Source organism: Epargyreus clarus, unplaced genomic scaffold (assembly GCF_041222505.1).
Source record: "Epargyreus clarus isolate Ecla_fem2 unplaced genomic scaffold, WU_Ecla_fem_2.2 ptg000016l, whole genome shotgun sequence".
Classification (NCBI taxonomy): domain Eukaryota; kingdom Metazoa; phylum Arthropoda; class Insecta; order Lepidoptera; family Hesperiidae; genus Epargyreus; species Epargyreus clarus.
The window spans coordinates 4,262,030-4,280,034 of record NW_027332224.1 but is presented as its reverse complement, the minus strand read 5'-3'; the positions used below and the strand labels follow the sequence as shown (position 1 = coordinate 4,280,034).

The following is an 18,005-nucleotide window of genomic DNA, read 5'->3' as shown; positions in this document are numbered from 1 at the left end:
GCAATTTATACCTATGTTTGTATTAACTTGAGAGGTTCTTTTAAAAGAGGAGCTTAAGCTCTGGAGAGATTTGGGGTTCTGAAAAAAGGGTGGAAAGAGAACTCGTCAATACAGTCGACTTTGTCGTTGCAAGATTTTTATTATGAGATTTCAGTAGCAGATAAGCTTGCAATAAATAAATAATGCGGAGCGGTGATAGCCTAGTGGTTAAGGAACTCGGCCTCTCGATCGAGGGGTCCGAGGTTCAAATCCCAGGCACGCACCTCTGATTTTTCAAAGTTATGTGCGTATTAGAAATTAATTATCACTTGCTAAACGGTGAAGGAAAACATCGTGAGGAAACCTGCATACCTGAGAGATTTAGAAAAAAAAAATACTCAAAGGTACGTGAAGTCTACCAATACGCACTTGGCCAGCGCGGTGGACTATGGCCTGATCCTTCTCGTTATGAGAGGAGACCCGTGCCCAGCAGTGGGACAATAATGGGTTGTTGATGATGATGATAAAATAAATAATTGATAGTGAGTGCTTACTGCCGCCTATGGACGTCTGTATGATGTGAAGTTCCATACAGAACTATACTATACTATAGTGAAGTAAAGAACCTATATTGAATTTTAAAAAAAATGATTTGATTTGATACAATGAAGAGAGTGAAGAAGAGGTTATATCTGACCACGGATCTTCGATCACAAATAAGAACTAGATACACAATCCCATACAAAAATGTACTTCAAAAGTGGCGTCAAACGTGTTTATAAAATTCTAAGCGACAGAATCTAAAATTAATGCAAAATCAACCTTATCACTATTATTTAAAGGTGTTAAAAACTGCTTACCAAAAGCAATTTTTACGACATAAGCTAGCTGTCATAAGCTATCACTTTGACAGGTTTGTGCACCCAAATGTCTATTTGGGTGCTCTTTTCGTCGCACCGTTTTTTTGTCGCTGATTGTGTATCTAGTTCTTATTAGTGATCGAAGCCACGGATGCATTGTAATTCCTAAGGATTAAGATGTTCGCCGCATATGTAATTCGACATCCACCGAAACTACAACTGCTTCACGCTAGAAATACGAGTAGCAATAGTAACTCCTAGGTCCTAGATCATACCATACTGGCTCTATTACCATTCTAAGGGACCAAGCCACCAACACTACTTTCCATCGTAGCCTATCTGCCTTATTGCTGGGTTAAATAGAAAAGGTAGAATCCTGTGTTCTTCAACTCCAGTGGAATCACTCAAGGTTAAAGATGTGTTAAATTTAAAGATACAAGGTTGGAACACCTGGATTTAGTACTGATATAATTGGTGATAAAATAAAGAGTTTGCAAAGGTATGTGAAGTCTACCAGTACGCACTTGGCCAGCGCGGTGGACTATGGCTTAATCCTTCTCGTTATGAGAGGAGACCCGTGCCCAGCAGTGGGACAGTAATGGGTTGATGATGATTATGATAATTTGCGAAGGTATCGCTGCTCTTATATATTAGTAAAGCCGTAAGGGAACTACCATAGTCCTAGAAGGTAGCTACGGTATCTGTGGCCAACTTTAGGTATGTTAGATTGATGAAGACTTATATGTTACACGAGCTTTTGCCCGCAGCTTCGCTCGCGTTACGAAGTAATATTTTCATCCTCTATTTTATCCCCTTGGGGGTAGTTTTGATCAAAATCCTTTCTTAGTGGATGCGTCATAACATCTACCTGCATGCCAAATTTCAGCCCGATCCGTCCAGTGGTTTGGTGGTCCAGTGGTTGGTTATAAGCGGCAGTCACATTATGTAGACTACTAGTTCGTTTTTTACTTCAGCTTATTTAATAAAGAAAGATAATACACTTCAACCATTGTCCCCAGGTCAGGCAGAAGCAGCGTATCCTCAAGCACCTCCAAAGACAAGAGCCCATCCACTAGCAGCTCCAACTCGCAGCCGAACATGAGTGAGTGGGGCACGTATCAGACATATGTACATATGGACCGTTATTTACTCCTGGATACCTCATATGTACACCTGGTTAGCTAAAGGTGGTGGAACCCATTGTGGTTCGAGTCCGGCGGCACCACCACCACATCTATCTCTACGTCATAACACCAGTGTTAAGCGCTGCTGTGTTCTGGTTTGAAGAGTGTGGTAAGGGAGACATACTTTTACAGCGACCCCTGAGAACTAAACTGGAACGCCTCGGCGACGCTGCGCATCTGTGACCGATCTCAGATTGGAATATCTAATCCAATCTGGGGTTGATTACAGACGTTCATGGGCGGCTAATCACTATGTCTTCCTTCCTGAGAAATTTTTATAAGGATGTGAAGTCTACCAATTCGCACTTGGCCAACGTGGTGGACTATTTATATGATGGAGACGTTATATACATCTGGGCAGTTTTTATGTACATCTGAACAGTTCTTATATACTTTCACAGTACACATAAGCATTGAATATTTTCACAATAAAATGTTTATATTTATTAGTGCCAGATCTCTTAGACCTATGTGAATTTCTTATTAGTTATTTTTAAGATTATAAGACATGTTCTCAAGTGTAATCTGTTCTTCCAGGGTCCTCCTACGGCTTCCCGAAGACGTCATCACCATCAACAATGCACTCCCAGTCGCTCTCCAGCCTGGCCTCGCTGAACAACCTCGCGCAGCAGCCTCTGCATGCCAAGAGCTCGAAACAGTCCAGTTCTTCTATGCAATCCTCTAGTGAGTATACTTTTTGTAATTAAGTATAGTCCGCGTAAAACTCTTAATATATGAATCGCGTCGCCATAGCAAGTTGTATTACTACATCTGTTCGCAACAACTTCAGAGCGGACTAGCAATTTGGCGCGGACTATAAGTTAGTTGCATTTAAGTGGCTTTCTGATCTTGTATTCAAAGACTCTCCTTTATGGAAGGAATCTTCAATAGTTGGAGAGGCACCGGAAGGCTTATTAATGCTAAGTGATTATTGCTGCTTACTTTCACTGTTAGGAATCGGCTTGCTTTTGGTTAGAATCGTGAGGAAAGCTACACACCTGAAACATCATAAAAATGTTTTCAAAAGTGTGTGATGTCTACCGATTCGCACTTGGCCAGTGCGGTGTACTATGACTTAAAACCTGCTCAGTCTGAGAGTAGATTCAAGTTTAAATTTCATTTCTTTTAAATTGATTCATATAGAACTGTTTTTGAATGTCATCAATCTACCATTGCTTCAGAAGCTATTTTGCTATAGACAAGAAGCGATGAAAGTTACCTCCCTAATTCTGCAACATGTAACCGCAGACACTTGCAATTATATACTATATAATTTTCAGCTTTAGCACTTTAACATATCTCAATCTTAATTGCCCACAGGAAAGTCCTCCATGTCCTCGTCATCCTCGAAGCCGGAGCGGGGGGATCGCGGGGAGCGGGGCGAGCGGGGAGAGCTGTCTCTACTGCGCGGCGACCTCATGCTGGCGCAGGCGGCCGCGCAGGGGGCGTATCACGCTGCTGTCGCCGCGGCTAAGGGGAAGGTAACACATGTAACACATAATATAATTTTTTTTTGTATTTCTAGTATGGTTTGTCAAGGGAGGAAAAGTAGTTTTTGCGTCCGGAGCGGAGAGAGATGTTTCTGCTAGGCGCCTAACACGCTGCTGTCTTCGCTACTAAGGGGAAGGTAACACATACAAGAAATTTTTAGGTAAAACCAGTATGTTTGTTTAAAAATGTTTCAGGTCCCTTGCAGACCACAAGGGATCTGAAATTTTTTTTTGCGTCCGAAGGGTGGGGTAGTTGTTAGTGCTGGACGCCTAACACGCTGTCTTCGCTGCTAAGGAGAAGGTAACACATATGAAACACATATATTTTTTAACTAGTATGGATCGACAAGGGGGGGACCGTGGGGTGAGAGTGAGAGAAGGGAGCTGAGGTTGAGTGGAGACCTCAGGAAAGTCCTCCATATCCTCGTCATCCTCGAAGCTAGAGCGGGAGCGTTCCTTAGTGTTTTTATTTTGATAGCGTTATAGTTCCCTTTTTGAAACTGCTGAATTTTACTTCTACTACGATCATAAATCATAAAAGTTGAACGTTTTCGAACAAACGTAAAAACTCGTACTACGGATACTGTAGACTCGTGCGGTATAGCTAACATATTTCATTCTCATTGTGCTGTAATAAAAAATAAAGGAAAGATTCTCTTTCAGAATATGTCTCCGCTGTATCCCTTCGGTTTGCCGGGCGATAAGGACCGACACGGTATCGACGCGCTCACCGGCTTGCCGCATACTATACTCAGGTATTAACCAACAGTAAACACTTTTTATACACGTTATATATAATTTATTAAATTTTTAAAAGAAAAACGTGGCATAAAAATTATTAACGGTTAAGGGGTTAAATCATGGGGGAAGGTTTTGGCGCGGTCGCATCATAAAATTTGGGGGGCGGGCCACACGGTAAATTTGGTTAATTAGACCACTTTTTTCTAACATTTTAAATGTATATTTTAGTATTTATTGTAAAGCTCAGCATATCATCTCCGCTACCCCCGCAGCATAGAGGAATCCATGCAATGTTCCTCACAAAAAAAACTGACCAAGTGCGAGTCGGACTCGACGGTTTTGGGAGGGATTATGAACCCTGGGACCACGCCTGGGGGGCGTAAATCAAGTACTATAATAACAAAATATAGGTAAAAAATTGTTTAAAATTATAAGTATAGTGTGGACAACTTATGACATATTTATGTATTAAATTCGTTTAATTTTCTGTTAGTGCTGCTTTGGAAGGAGGGTAAGTAACAAAGTTTGTTCTATAATTTCTTAAGACGAATATATACATATAAAATATATACATATACAATATATTTGCTATAATAAAATTAAAATGAGCATCAAGAAACAATAAACGTACTATAGGCAACTTGCTAAACCATATCTTATTTTACACTGATAATTATGAAATAATCTTTAGGGAACAGATTATTTTTTATACCAAATGATACATAAAAAATAAGCCATCCACATAGAGACAAATTTGTATAAATCATAATATTACTTTATTGTTTGCAGTGATCCAGCTTCGGTGCTGGGCGGGGTAAGACTGCCGCCTGACACTGAGATCATCAAGTATACCTCGTCGCTGGCGGGGCCTAAGGTAAGCAGTAAGCACATATACAGGGTGAATTTTTTCAAATAGGCCTTCAGGGCCAAATCCGAAACTATAAGGATTACCGAAAAATGCTGAAAGGAGTTACGAGGCCGATTTTGATAAAAACTAAAACTGCATCATCAGTTTTTTAAAAGAATCAAGCGAGTTTATTTTGAAAAAAAAAACCACTGTATTATTCTATCATTGTATAGCGTCGCTTATAAGAATCAAATTCTAAAAAGTAATGATACATGACAAACTAAAAGTAAAGGCTAATTTTGAAGAATTTACATATATGCAACTATTTGACTTCAAAAATCTCTCGTATAATAACTAAACCTTAGTTTAAAAACCCATATATCGTTCCCAGGCACCCCCCGGCACGACGAACCGTGGTCGTAAGAAGACGATCTCGCTGGACCCGCCGCAGGTCTCCGTACACCCTTCATCAGCTGACCGGAGTACACCCTTACCTAGCAAGCGACAGAAAGTGGTGAGTAATCTATACTTCTATACTAATATTATAAAGAGGAAAACTTTGTTTGTTTGTTTGATTGTAATGAATAGGCTCAAAAACTACTGGACCGATTTTAAAAATTTCTCTCACCATTTGCAAGCTACATTATCTACGAGTAACATAGGCTATATTTTATATGAAATATATTTGATAAATAGATTTTGAGGCGGTACAAAGTTTGCCGGGTCAGCTAGTACTTTATATATATGCTGATGCTATAGGTAGAACACCACACCACTGCACCACATGTTTCTGTGTATGAACGGCAGTGTTAAGCTCTGCTGTGTTCTGGCTTTAAGCATTTGGTAAGAGACATACTTATCTGAGGCGTTCCAACTTATTCGTCATGGATAGTGACGCATCTGTGGCCGATCTCAGGTATCTAATTCTATCTGGGGTTGATTACATTTGTCTATGGGTGGCAGTACCCACTTATCATCAGTGGACTGCATGATCGTTTGCTACTTCTATACCAGCTGTAACTCGCGACTGCATACGCATTTATACGAAACCCCGCGTGGCGGAACGGTCACCATACAAGTCTGATGCGTTAACGGTTCCGGGTTCGATCCCCGGCCATCTTAATGTTGAATTTAGACATCGGTTTGGGTCTGGGTGTTTATGTATTCGTCTTTGTGTGTGTTCATGACACAACACAGGGTATGCTAGTGTGTGGTTGGGTGTAGAAAGCGTTACTTTGTACATGATTTTTATTAAAATTAAATTTTATTTAAAACAGGATGAATACGGCAACTCGCGATCATCGGTAGAGGTGATCAGATTGCCCAACAAGCCTGACCGCAGTGGACAGAACTCCCTAGCTGGTACCCCACCACCCAACCTATCCGATTATGCTGGTAAGTTTATGTTCTACTTTAGTTTGTACCACTTTGAATTACGTATGATTCCTACAGAAAAATAACCTTAGTTTTTTATTCATTCTCCTAGTCCGCGCCAAACTGCTAGTCCACCCTGAAGTTGTTGCAAGCAGGTGTAGTCATACAATTTGCTATGGCGACGCGATTCATTTCTATATTCAGAGCGGACTATAACAGTAGACATAAGCACATGATAGCATCTTTATACTTATAGAAAGAATGTAATAAATAATACGTAATAAGCAGTAATTGCCACGATCGAAAAAATCTAAGTTTATGGATAGGCTAGTGGATAGACTTGATCTATAAATTGGGATGTTCTGAGATTTAAATCCCAGTTATTTTTTATGTTTTATGCGTATTACAAATTAATTATCATTTGCCTAAACTGTGGAGAAATCTATCTTGAAAAATCTGCACACATGAGAGTATATGAAAAATAACATTAGGTATGTGAAGTCTACCAATTCACACTTGACCAGGTAGCCTAAACGTTTCTCACTCTTGAGGATAGAGGCATACCCAGTGAGATAGTCGTGGGTTGAGTACGATATGTGGTGCTATGATTCTGTAGTAATATCATATTATAATCTTCATAAGCCTAAGTATATTTGAACATTTCTTATTTTATCAGGTATATCACGGGAGCTTCTCCAAACCATAGCAAGTCAAAGTGGCGTCAGCTTAGCGGCATTGGAGCGACAACTGGTTGGATCTACCGGTGCTGGTAAATACATTTAGATTGCATATGAAAATAGAAGGGAGCTATGTCTTATTTAGCGATAATGTTGCCATTTAAGAGGAAAATCTTTTTTGGTGCTAAATTTAGGCAATGAAAACAAAAAATCATTGACTTATGCATTATTTTTATAAATATAGTTGGTAATGTTATACAATAAAAAAAATACAGTTATCATAATTTCTTTTGTATTTCAAAAACTAGAAACTTAACAAGGCAAAAATACGTACAACCAAACATAGAACCTGCTCCTTTTCGAAGTTGGTTAAAACTTATGATTTATGCGTGCTTATAAAGCTTCTGTATATTATGTACAATATTAGTAGCATTACGAAAAAATCTTTAACCTGAAATATTCTTTAAAGACTCAGGACTGAACCTTACGACAAAAGGAGGATCAGAGGACGCACCGCTGGACCTCGGCTTGAAAGCCAATGACGACGATGCCCCACTCAACCTCTCTCTAAAGCCTACACCGCGTATGTATATCAGTGTTTTTATAATATGGGAGTAGCAGACGAGCAGTCCACCTGATGGTAAGTGGCTACTGCCGCCCATGGACATCTGTAATCAACCCTAGATACCGATTCCCAGGACACTAATCTTTCCTTCCGGGGTCGGACACATTTGCATTGTTATCCGTGACAACTAAGTCGAAACATATGGGATAAGTATGTCTCCCTTACCACACTCTTTAAACCAGAACACAGCAGCGCTAAACACTGCTGTTATAACAGAAATAATTGTGGCGGTGGTGCTTCTTGAGGTGAACTATAAGGTTCTACCATCTAAATCTCTGGTTTCAAATGGCACTTCTAGTTGAATTTCAAGTTTATATGTGCATTTTATTTTATTTATGTGCAAATGAATGGACATTATCTAATTTATAAGTTAAAAATAAATATATCCTGTGACGAGATTCAGGTCTTGCTTAAAGAAAAACTAAAATTATTAATTTATTTACTTTCTTATTGAATATTTTGTTTTGCAGCGAGCACGCAAGCCTCGGACGCCCTGTCACGACTGACGTCCCTGAGTAGTTCGCTCAGCGCGGCGTCCTCTAATGATAGGATATGTGAGTATATTTTAGTTTTTTCTGGAATGCCTTATGTTTCGGTTAGAACTTTGGTTTTACATTTGGAAAATCTAGTTCAATGGATGATAAAGATAATTCTTGCACGGATTATTACAACTGTATCGTTAATAAAAAATACTGTTTGTAGTACCAAAGTTACAGCTATTTTAATTCAATTTAAACAAAAGGACTTTTCCTATGATTCTTCAGAATTTTCATGTGGTCTTTTTGACACAAAACCACTTTTTATAATTTTCTTTCTAAGTTTATTCATATTTTAAATTATGTTGCAATATAAAGTGTTACGATATGCTTATTATTTGCTTACTTCTTTTATTTGTATAACAAATACGAATTTGACGATTCTCCTGCAAAATACAGGACTTTCCTAGAAATTTACTCGTTTTACGATAAATAATGAGCAATAAAAATTTAATTAATAATTATAGTTCAAAAAACTAAAAAACACGCTTTTATGATAAAATCAACTAAAAAGTAGAAAATAATTTTCAATCTAAGAATCAATTAAGGAACAGTAAATAGTATAATTGTGGAAAAAAAGTGGGGTGCTTTTCGAACCTGATAAATGGAGCACCCCACACTTTTTCCACAATTATACTATTTACTGTTCCTTAATTGATTCTAAGATTGAAAATTATTTTCTACTTTTTAGTTGATTTTATCATAAAAGCGTGTTTTTTAGTTTTTTGAACTATAATTATTTATTAATTTTTAGTATTTCTCGTTATAGCGACCACCATTATTCATCGTTTGTAAAAAAATCAAGTGTCTATTTATTACGATTTAAGAGATAAAGCCCAACGACAGACGAACAGACCGCAGAGTGTTTCGTTTTAACCTTTGAGTACGGAATCCTAAAAATCATTCTACAAGACGGCATTATAGATATGTTTCAGAACATTTGAGTTATAGGGAAATAACATTATTATTTTCTAAACTAAAAATCACGATATAAAAGTTACGCCTATTGAAACTAAATAGCAATAGTTTGCAATCTAAAGTTGCGATGAACTTTGCTGGAGGTGCTTGAAAAATCTCGCCTCGAAAATCGTTAATCCTGAGGATGTTGATAAGGACAATGGTACAAAATTATTAATGTTTAAAATATTGAATTGTCATCGGTCCTTAATAAGTATGCCAAATTTCGAGTTAATCCGACGTTTTGAAGGGGGTTAAAATCATGTTCAAAGATTCCGTTACATACTAACATACCAACATACATACGTCTGAAGCTAATAAAAGCGTGTTAAAAACTATTAAGTATGTCTGATATTTCATGCAGTAAAATGATCTATTATATTAACACAATTATATTTTGTTCAGAATTAATTAAAAAATATGTATTTACAGCCCGACGCAAGCCAGGGGCGAAGCCTCGGCGGGTGGCGCCGGAGCTGAACTCGCAAGTGGCGGACTCCCCCAGACCCAAGTCTAGCGGGAGCGAGGACAGTGAATGTAAGTTATAACATTGTTTTAGAGGGCTGCAGTGTAGGGTTTTATTGTTCTTATTGAAGTATCAAAAGAGCATGCAGTTTACCCGACGATAAATGGTCACTGCCACCCATGGACATCTGTAATCAACCACAGATAAGATAACAGTCCTATTTGAGGTTGGTTTTGCTATGCCTTAGCACTAAGTTGGAATGCCTCGGATAAGTATGTCTCCCTTACCACACCCTTAGTAAGTGGGTACTGCTGCATATATACATCTGTATTCTACCCCAGATATGATTAGATTCCTACCTGAGGTCGGTCACAGATATGCCGCTATCCGGTCACAGATAGTCCTCAGGGACTAAGCTGGAAGGCCTCGAAAGTCTCTCTTACCACACCCTTCAAATCAGAACACAGCAGCGCCATCTAGACCTATAATCCTATCTTCCTTTCATCTGTATCTGTGTGTTTCATCAGTATCCTTAGTATGAGTTTTTACGTATGCTCGAAACGTTTATTACGACGTACGTTTTATTACGATTTTGGACTAATCGAAACTAAAATTTCGAATTATGAGTTTTCAAAAACTGAATAGTAAATTTCAATAACATAATTTTACAAATATAAATACAATACAAATATTTTCACATTTTTATTTTAATGTTATTGTTACGTTTTCGAAACTTATACTGAGGAATTTTAGTTCCGATACGGTCTACCGGGGCGCTGTGAGCGAAAACGTATACGGTGAACGTTATCGAGCAAACATAAAAACTCATACTAAGGGTATTGAATCGAGTACCAGCAGATAATTATGTTATAGCATTAGGCTGGCCGGGGCGGGAGGGCAGACCCCGGAACCTGGGCCGCGGGGTCAGCAAGCCCAAGAAGAACACCGTGGCCTCGCTGCTGGCCCAGAGCAGAGCCCTGGGACTCCGCCCCGCGCTGGCACACCAGCTGCTCGGGGATACTGACTTGGTGAGTATAAATAATCAACGCTTGCAAAGCAAAACTTACTAAGCGACATTGAGTATTTACAGAAGAGTGAGTTGTACTTAAAATATTTACAAAAATAAAACAATTTCACATAATAGGTTTGAAAATATTTCCAGGTATTTTAAAGTCATTGTAACCCAAAAGTTAGATAGGTGAATTTGTTTTTTTATTTTTTTAATATTTCGACTTTAAATCAATCTCCTGTAAAGTTAACAGAATGTCGCTTAGTAGTTTTGGCTTTATAATACAATACCGTCCCCTATTAATACACAATCTATTCAAATTTTATCTGTCAAAAATAGAACCTTGACAAGTCTATTATGTACTGATTGTCGAATGTCGATCTTTGACAAAACATAAGAAAGATTGTTTATTAGTAACGGGCCATAAATCGGCAATTGATAAATTCTGAGATTAAGTTTGACTATTGTAATTGGTGATGGTAATTAATGAATTAATACTGGTCGAGTATTTTATATTAAATATTTCTGTCTGGACAGGAGAAACTCCGTTCGCTGGTCGGCGAGGGTGGTAGCACAGATTCAGAGTGTGTGTCAGACAGTGGCCGTTCCGACTCCGACGCCAGCGAGTCGGGAGCTGTGGCACCACTGAGGTTGCCACTCGCACGAGGTATGTTATGTTACCTTCTTTTTAGGGTTCCGTACCCAAAGAGTAAAAACGGAACCCTTTTACTAAGACTTCGCTGTCTGTCCGTCTGTCACAGGGCTTTATCTCTGGAACCATAATAGTAGACACTTAAATTTTTTACAGAGGATGCATAACGGTGGCTGCTTAAACAACAAATACTAAAAATAAAATAAAGTTGAATATTAAACGGAATGTCCAATCCTCATACAACAAATCGTTTTTTCGGCATTTTTAGATATAATTGTTAAACGGTACTAGAAAGACGGTTGAATTTTTAAAAAGCCGCTTACTACTATAACTGCGATTATAATAAATACAAATAAGAACAATAAAACATATTTTAATAAAATATAATTGAACATTTAGTGGTATGGAAGCCTCTATGTGCGAGTTCGGCTCGTACTTGACGAATTATCTTTTTTTTTTTGACGGAGGGGCCTTCAAAAGGTACTCGATGCCTTGGGAGCGACGCCCGGTTATGTGATTTTTAGCGCAGTAAACTATAGTCCGCGCCAATCTTCTAGTCCGCTCTTAAGTTGTTGCGAGCAGGTGTAGTCATACAATTTGCTATGGCGACGCGATTCATTTCTATATTCAGAGCGGACTAGCAGTTTTACGCGAACTATACCTAACTAATAAAAGTGGTTTAAAAATAAAACCTTGAACCCAATTCTACATTTATTTTTAAAGATTTCTAAATTAATTTAAACTATTTTTATATAACTTATTATACTATTTATTCGTAGAGATTTTTCATATTATTTTGAGCTATTATTTATATTACTTGTTAATCTACCCTCAGGTTGGAAACGTATAACGGTGATCAAGGGCCTCTCCCGCAACTGCAACATCAAGGGCGACGTGAGCTACTCCCCGCCGGAGCCGCACTCCACGCTGCAGATCAAGTGCGAACAGGACCTTATGATGGTGAGCAGTCTCAAAGAAACTTCGTGGTTCTGTGATTTAAGACTTATATTATCGGAGAGTTACGATATTTTAATACGTAACGTATGCGGCTTTAAGTTTCGCGATGTTTATTTTTGCCGATATTTCAATCATTAAATGGATGGTCACGGCGAAAATGCTTTAGTCTGTGTAAATTACAAACAGTGCATATGTAAATATCCGATTGCAGGTAAATACCTAATCTTATCTGGTCTTGATTACGATGTCCATGGGAGGCCATGTCCATTCTTTTAGGTATAATGTATTTTTTTTAATTTGCTGAAAAATAAATTTCACGTTTTGAAAAACTATAGAAAGTTGAAGCAGTGATAGCGTAGTGGTTAAGAAACTCGGCCCCTCGCTTGAGGGGTCCGATGTCAAATCCCAGCCAAGCACCTCTGATTTTTCGAAGTTATGTGCGTATTAAAAATGAATTATCACTTGCTTAAACGGTGATACCTAAGAAATTTTAGAAAAAAAAGTTTTCAAATCTATGTCTACCAATTCGCACTTGGTTAGCGCGGTGGACTACGGCCTAATCCTTCTCTTTCTGAGACCCGTGCCCAGCAGTGGGACAGTAATGGGTTGACGATGATGATAATGACAGAAAGTTATTAAGTATTTTAGACACATGTAATGCTCAAAGATAAGTTAACATCCTTACCTATGTCACATGCTAACCAAATTTTACTTCCAACCAGTTCCTGGAATCGAACCCGAGCTCCTCGCTGTCGCGGGACAACTTCAGCTTCAGCGCGCGGACTCTACTCGGGGACTATGTGCAGACAATGCCGGAGGGCGGCGAGCCGCTCGTGCTCAGCGAGGGGGAGATCGCTAAACGGTAGGATGATACTGTGTTGAGGGTGATGTGTGTGTGTGTGAGGGGAGGGAAGTTTGCAGAGAGTTAAGTATGTGCGTATATTTTAAATTAAGAAGTGTGTTTATCTATGTACTCATGTAAGAAGTAATACTTCTTGTAAAAAAAGACAAAAATAACTCCTAAATAAAAAATATTCTGTTTGTAAAAAAAAAATGGTAAAGTTAAATGACATACATAATTACTGACAGCAACGTCATCTGTACATAATATAATATATAAAATATAATATAATTTATTCACCACAATTGCAGTACACAGTACAATTTTTAAAACTAAATATACTAAAAAAAAATTAAAAAAATAAATTTAAGAAAAAAAAACAAAAATCACAAAAAAGCACAAAACTAATAACAAGAAAAAAAAATAAAGAAATAAAAACTTTAACAAAACAAACAAAAGGCAATAACAAAACAAAGGTTATAATTATCTAGTGCTGTTAAAGTACTATGCGCTGCAACAAACGCGAAATGGAGCAAACTCAGAGTTATGCCATGAGCGGTAACTAAGGTTACTAAGGTTAGCGGTTAATATCACTACTCAATCTGTTATGTGAGTTCCATAACCTCTTTATTTAAGTGTGTGTGTGTGTGTGTGCGCGCGCGCGCGTGTGTGTGTGTGTGTATAGAGACAAGTGAAAGCTGTTTGTCTGTGTGTCGTGAATGAGACAGATGAATCATGTTTATAAGTGTGCATGCAATTTAAAGAAGTCCCGCACAGGAGCATTTATTCTGTGTATTATGTGCTATTTATGTGCTGGTTGAAGGAACTGTTTGGAGTACGAGCTGTCTATATAGGTGTGAATATGTGTGGACTAATATTGCATATGTGTGTTTTGGTAGTTTGTAGGAGGCGTTTGTATAAGGACCTGCTGTGTATATTGTATGTGTGTGTTTGTAAACAAGTTCATGAGTATTAGCATATTATGTATGAGTTTAGTATTAGACCTGTATATTATGTATGTTTGTGTTCAGGTTGGAGGAAGCCCGTGCATTGGCCGCACTGGCCGGTCCGCGCCCCACCCCGCCGCCGCTCGACCGCCGCATGGAGTTAGCGCGGCGACAACAAGCCGCTAGAGATGCTCGCCGTGATCACGCCGCGAGGAGCCGCGATCAGGTACACCAGCACCAACTTTGGCGCCAATATTGGGGCCAGTATCGATACTATACATTATTGACACCTACACAAAGCGCGAAGGTTCTAGCAGGTAGCCAACACCAATACCAACATTGGTGCCAACATTGGAGCTAACGTCGATACTATACACTACTCGCACAATGTCCGCGCTACACGCAACCTTGACCAGGTAGCCAACACCAACATTGGCGCCAATATCGGAGCCAACACCCAAACTATACATTACTGACGCTAATCACGCCGCGCCCAGCTTCAGCCAAGTAGCTAACGCCAACGCCTTGAGGCTAAGGTCAACACTTATGTCGTTATAAACACGTCGCATGCAGTTACGACAAGTTCGTCAACACCGACACCCAGCTGCGACCAGGTAACCAACACTAGGACCAACACTGGAGCCAATATCACACTCAAAAGCCACGTGTAGCTGCCACGCGATCAAATAAGCATCACCAACATTGGCACCAACACGGATGTGATACCTTTGAAGCCCATGGGCTGGCCGCATATGTACCACCTACGTACAACAAAATCACTACCACGAGTTTTTAAAATATAATCCGCGTAAAACTGCTAGTTCGCTCTGAATATAGAAATGAATCGCGTCGCCACTCGCCAGTTAATTGTATGTCTACACTTGCTCGCAACAACTTCAGAGTGGACTAGCAGTTTGTCGCGGACTATAGCAAATTACAAAATGTCCCCCCCCCCCATATATAATCCAGCAATTGAGAAATGTCATCAATACCTAAATATAATTTATATTAACTAAAAACAGTTTGTCTCTCAGGCCCGTCTAGTCAGAGAGCTGGAGAGGTCGGAGAAGGCAGAGCTGGTCAAGAGGGAGAAAGAAGCTAGGAGTCAGCAACTTCTAGAGGTAAGTCTTACTAACATATTGGGGTATATGTCATCTTTGTACATTTGTGTATGTTTAGTTCAAGATATTATGTACGTCTAGATGATTAAAAATTAAAAACAACGCTAAAATCGCAAAGAAAATCGTTAATCCTGACGATCCTAATGAGGAGAATGGAAAGTTATTAAAATCGTCTATCGTCATCGGTTCTTGATAATTGTTCAATTTTTTTAATTAATTGGACCATTCAAAGTGGGTAAAAATCGAGTTCAAAGATACCCAGATACAGTTAATAGAAGCGTCATAAAAATTATTGAATTTTCTGTCGATGTGTGCGTAATAGTGACGTATATGTACGTTCTAACGCATCTGAGTGCGTGATAATTTTATAAGTAATCATGTTAAGGCTTAGAGCTGACTCACACTTTTTTGTCTTTACGCGTTGACGTGGAATTTTATTTTAAAACAAAAATAGACGCGTAGAATATAAAAATGTAGGTAAATAATAGTTATTTTCAAAAGAAAAGACAGCTTTCCGCGTCTTTGGAGGGGAAAGAAAAGCGCTCCATGAGTTTTCACTTAAGGGAATATTAGTTTTAATTTGACTGTCAATCTAGACATATGCAATATCTTTGGTTTTAAGTAGTAGTCGGTTTCCATGTCGCAGTTATTTTGTATCTAAATTCAACTATTAAGTTCTTTTAAAAAATAATTTCGTAATATTTTGTCAATAAACTTTTATAATTAATATCTTATAGTTACAGTGTATATTATTGGGCCCTTCGTGAACTAAGGTGTAAAAATAGTAATTTGCAATTAATTACTTTATAATGGCTGTATAAGATATAGGAGAATACTTTTTACTTATATCTTGATTAAGAAAATGTAAAAAAATACGTATAATTACATCGCTACATTTTTATAATCACATATTTTTATCTGAACACGGAGGTCAATGTTTTTCGAACGCTTTTATGGTATGTCTCATTCTTTGGCTCGTCCTGCAAACCAAACGGCTTGACGGATTAACATGTGAGGTGTGATTGGATCCGTCTAAATTGTGGGAATAACATGGACTATATTTTAAGCAGTCGTTTTTTTTTTCTTTTATAATCTTTCTCTAATTACAATACAAAATTGCGTAGTCTTAATAAAGTAATCTAGAATATGAACCTTTTTATCAATAACTGTAACATGGAAACTTTTATTATCTGTATATTTATGTTTTAAAATACGTGTGCTTGTGTTTGTTTTATTATCAATTTGATGCTTGGCAACATTGTGCTCACATCCGTATCATGTAGATAAAAGCAAAAAGGGACCATAGACAACATAGACAATAGAGCATCTCTTTTTGCTTTTCCGTAGACAGCGGTGGATCTCTTAGCTTACTTAGTTGGTAGTTTGTGTCTTGTTGGTATCTATATTTATATATATATGTAAATCTGTCTGGGCTGTATGTCTATTAACACTCATTGACAATGTTGTCAAAGTCCAATTGATAATAATTTGAAGGAGTTTTATTAACGAGTGCATTCGAAACAGCATATCAACAAGAACCGAACGCAACTTACGATCGAGCCACTACCGGTCACGAAGGCGGACAAAGAATGGAAAATACCCGATATCGTTATGGGTCCGGCCACTAAGACCCAGAAAGACCGCACCATGCCACCGATAAGCCTGTCCCTAATACCAGTGAGTGGGCCAATGGGAGCGAAGGAGAACTCCCCAATCAAAACGTTGAGTTTCGACCAATCCGGCTGGAAAGAAGAAGTAGAAGAATATAACGCGTTGGACAAAATGAAAGATTTCGCTGAAAAAGCCGCTTTCGATCTCCCGAAACGTAAGGACAAGTACTTCGATTTCACACTAATGAAGACAGCGGATAAGAAAAAACCCGACAAAGAGAATAACATAGAAAAGTTAATAGATACGTATTCGCGAATAAGCGAGTTCATAAATGGTTGCGATTGGTCCAAACTACAAAGCGATAAAAAAGCAACAGATGACCCGAAAAGCATAGAACAGAAGTATTTAGACGCGAAAAACGAATTCATGTCGCAAAATCTAATGCTAATGCCGAAAGATAAGTCGGTTTTAAAAGACGTGATTGATTTAAGCGGGGATGATGAAATATCAGATATAATAGCTAAAAAGATCGGCAAAGGGACGTTTAGTGTTGGGAAGGACGGTGCCCTATCGATATCGGTGCAGTCATTCTCGAAGGACACAAGTCCGGTACGTCAGCACAAACTAACTTTCGATTCACTACTAACGGTCTTATATAAAGGTCATACTAACTGGAATACTAATTGTTACTTCTAATGCTTTTCTTCGGTAGCAGGTGTTTCATAGCAAAACTATTTATATAGTAAAACGGTATGTTATGCCGTTAAAGGAAGTTTTAGTTCAGTTTCATTTCGAATGGTTTTTTCAGCGGTTTTTTAATGTGCTCAAGTCGTGGAATTCTTGAATAAATTTAATGGGATGCTTTTTGAGAAAATTTTGTTTTTTCATTTCCAATTTTGAATCAGTATGGTTTGTTTGGGGTGTACCTTCGTCACCATTTCTAGCGTGACACAGTTCTGCGTTTCGGAAGGGTGTGGCTGGGGTCTGATTTACGTTTGAGATGACTATTTATTTATCCAGTATTTGCCGGCCATTGATCGAAATTTGTTAATTTCTTCATATTAGACATTGCCAATTTTTTAGTTTTGGTAAGAAAAAATGGATAGATCGATAATTAATAACGGGCATATG

General features: G+C 38.3%; 1 protein-coding gene across 1 annotated transcript in view; it reads left to right on the top strand.

Annotated features, from left to right (window-relative positions):
• Positions 1 to 18,005, top strand: part of LOC140748566 (uncharacterized) — a 116,925-nt gene that overhangs the window by 69,608 nt on the left and 29,312 nt on the right. Inside the window, exons 6-23 of the mRNA XM_073081382.1 lie at positions 1,859 to 1,941; positions 2,561 to 2,707; positions 3,344 to 3,504; positions 4,177 to 4,268; positions 5,044 to 5,128; positions 5,493 to 5,615; positions 6,379 to 6,496; positions 7,152 to 7,244; positions 7,622 to 7,735; positions 8,248 to 8,331; positions 9,703 to 9,807; positions 10,610 to 10,764; positions 11,283 to 11,412; positions 12,233 to 12,357; positions 13,077 to 13,216; positions 14,227 to 14,368; positions 15,177 to 15,263; positions 16,788 to 17,483. Coding sequence (XP_072937483.1) covers positions 1,859 to 1,941; positions 2,561 to 2,707; positions 3,344 to 3,504; positions 4,177 to 4,268; positions 5,044 to 5,128; positions 5,493 to 5,615; positions 6,379 to 6,496; positions 7,152 to 7,244; positions 7,622 to 7,735; positions 8,248 to 8,331; positions 9,703 to 9,807; positions 10,610 to 10,764; positions 11,283 to 11,412; positions 12,233 to 12,357; positions 13,077 to 13,216; positions 14,227 to 14,368; positions 15,177 to 15,263; positions 16,788 to 17,483 — 2,680 coding nt within the window. The remainder of the gene's footprint in view (positions 1 to 1,858; positions 1,942 to 2,560; positions 2,708 to 3,343; positions 3,505 to 4,176; positions 4,269 to 5,043; positions 5,129 to 5,492; positions 5,616 to 6,378; positions 6,497 to 7,151; positions 7,245 to 7,621; positions 7,736 to 8,247; positions 8,332 to 9,702; positions 9,808 to 10,609; positions 10,765 to 11,282; positions 11,413 to 12,232; positions 12,358 to 13,076; positions 13,217 to 14,226; positions 14,369 to 15,176; positions 15,264 to 16,787; positions 17,484 to 18,005) is intronic.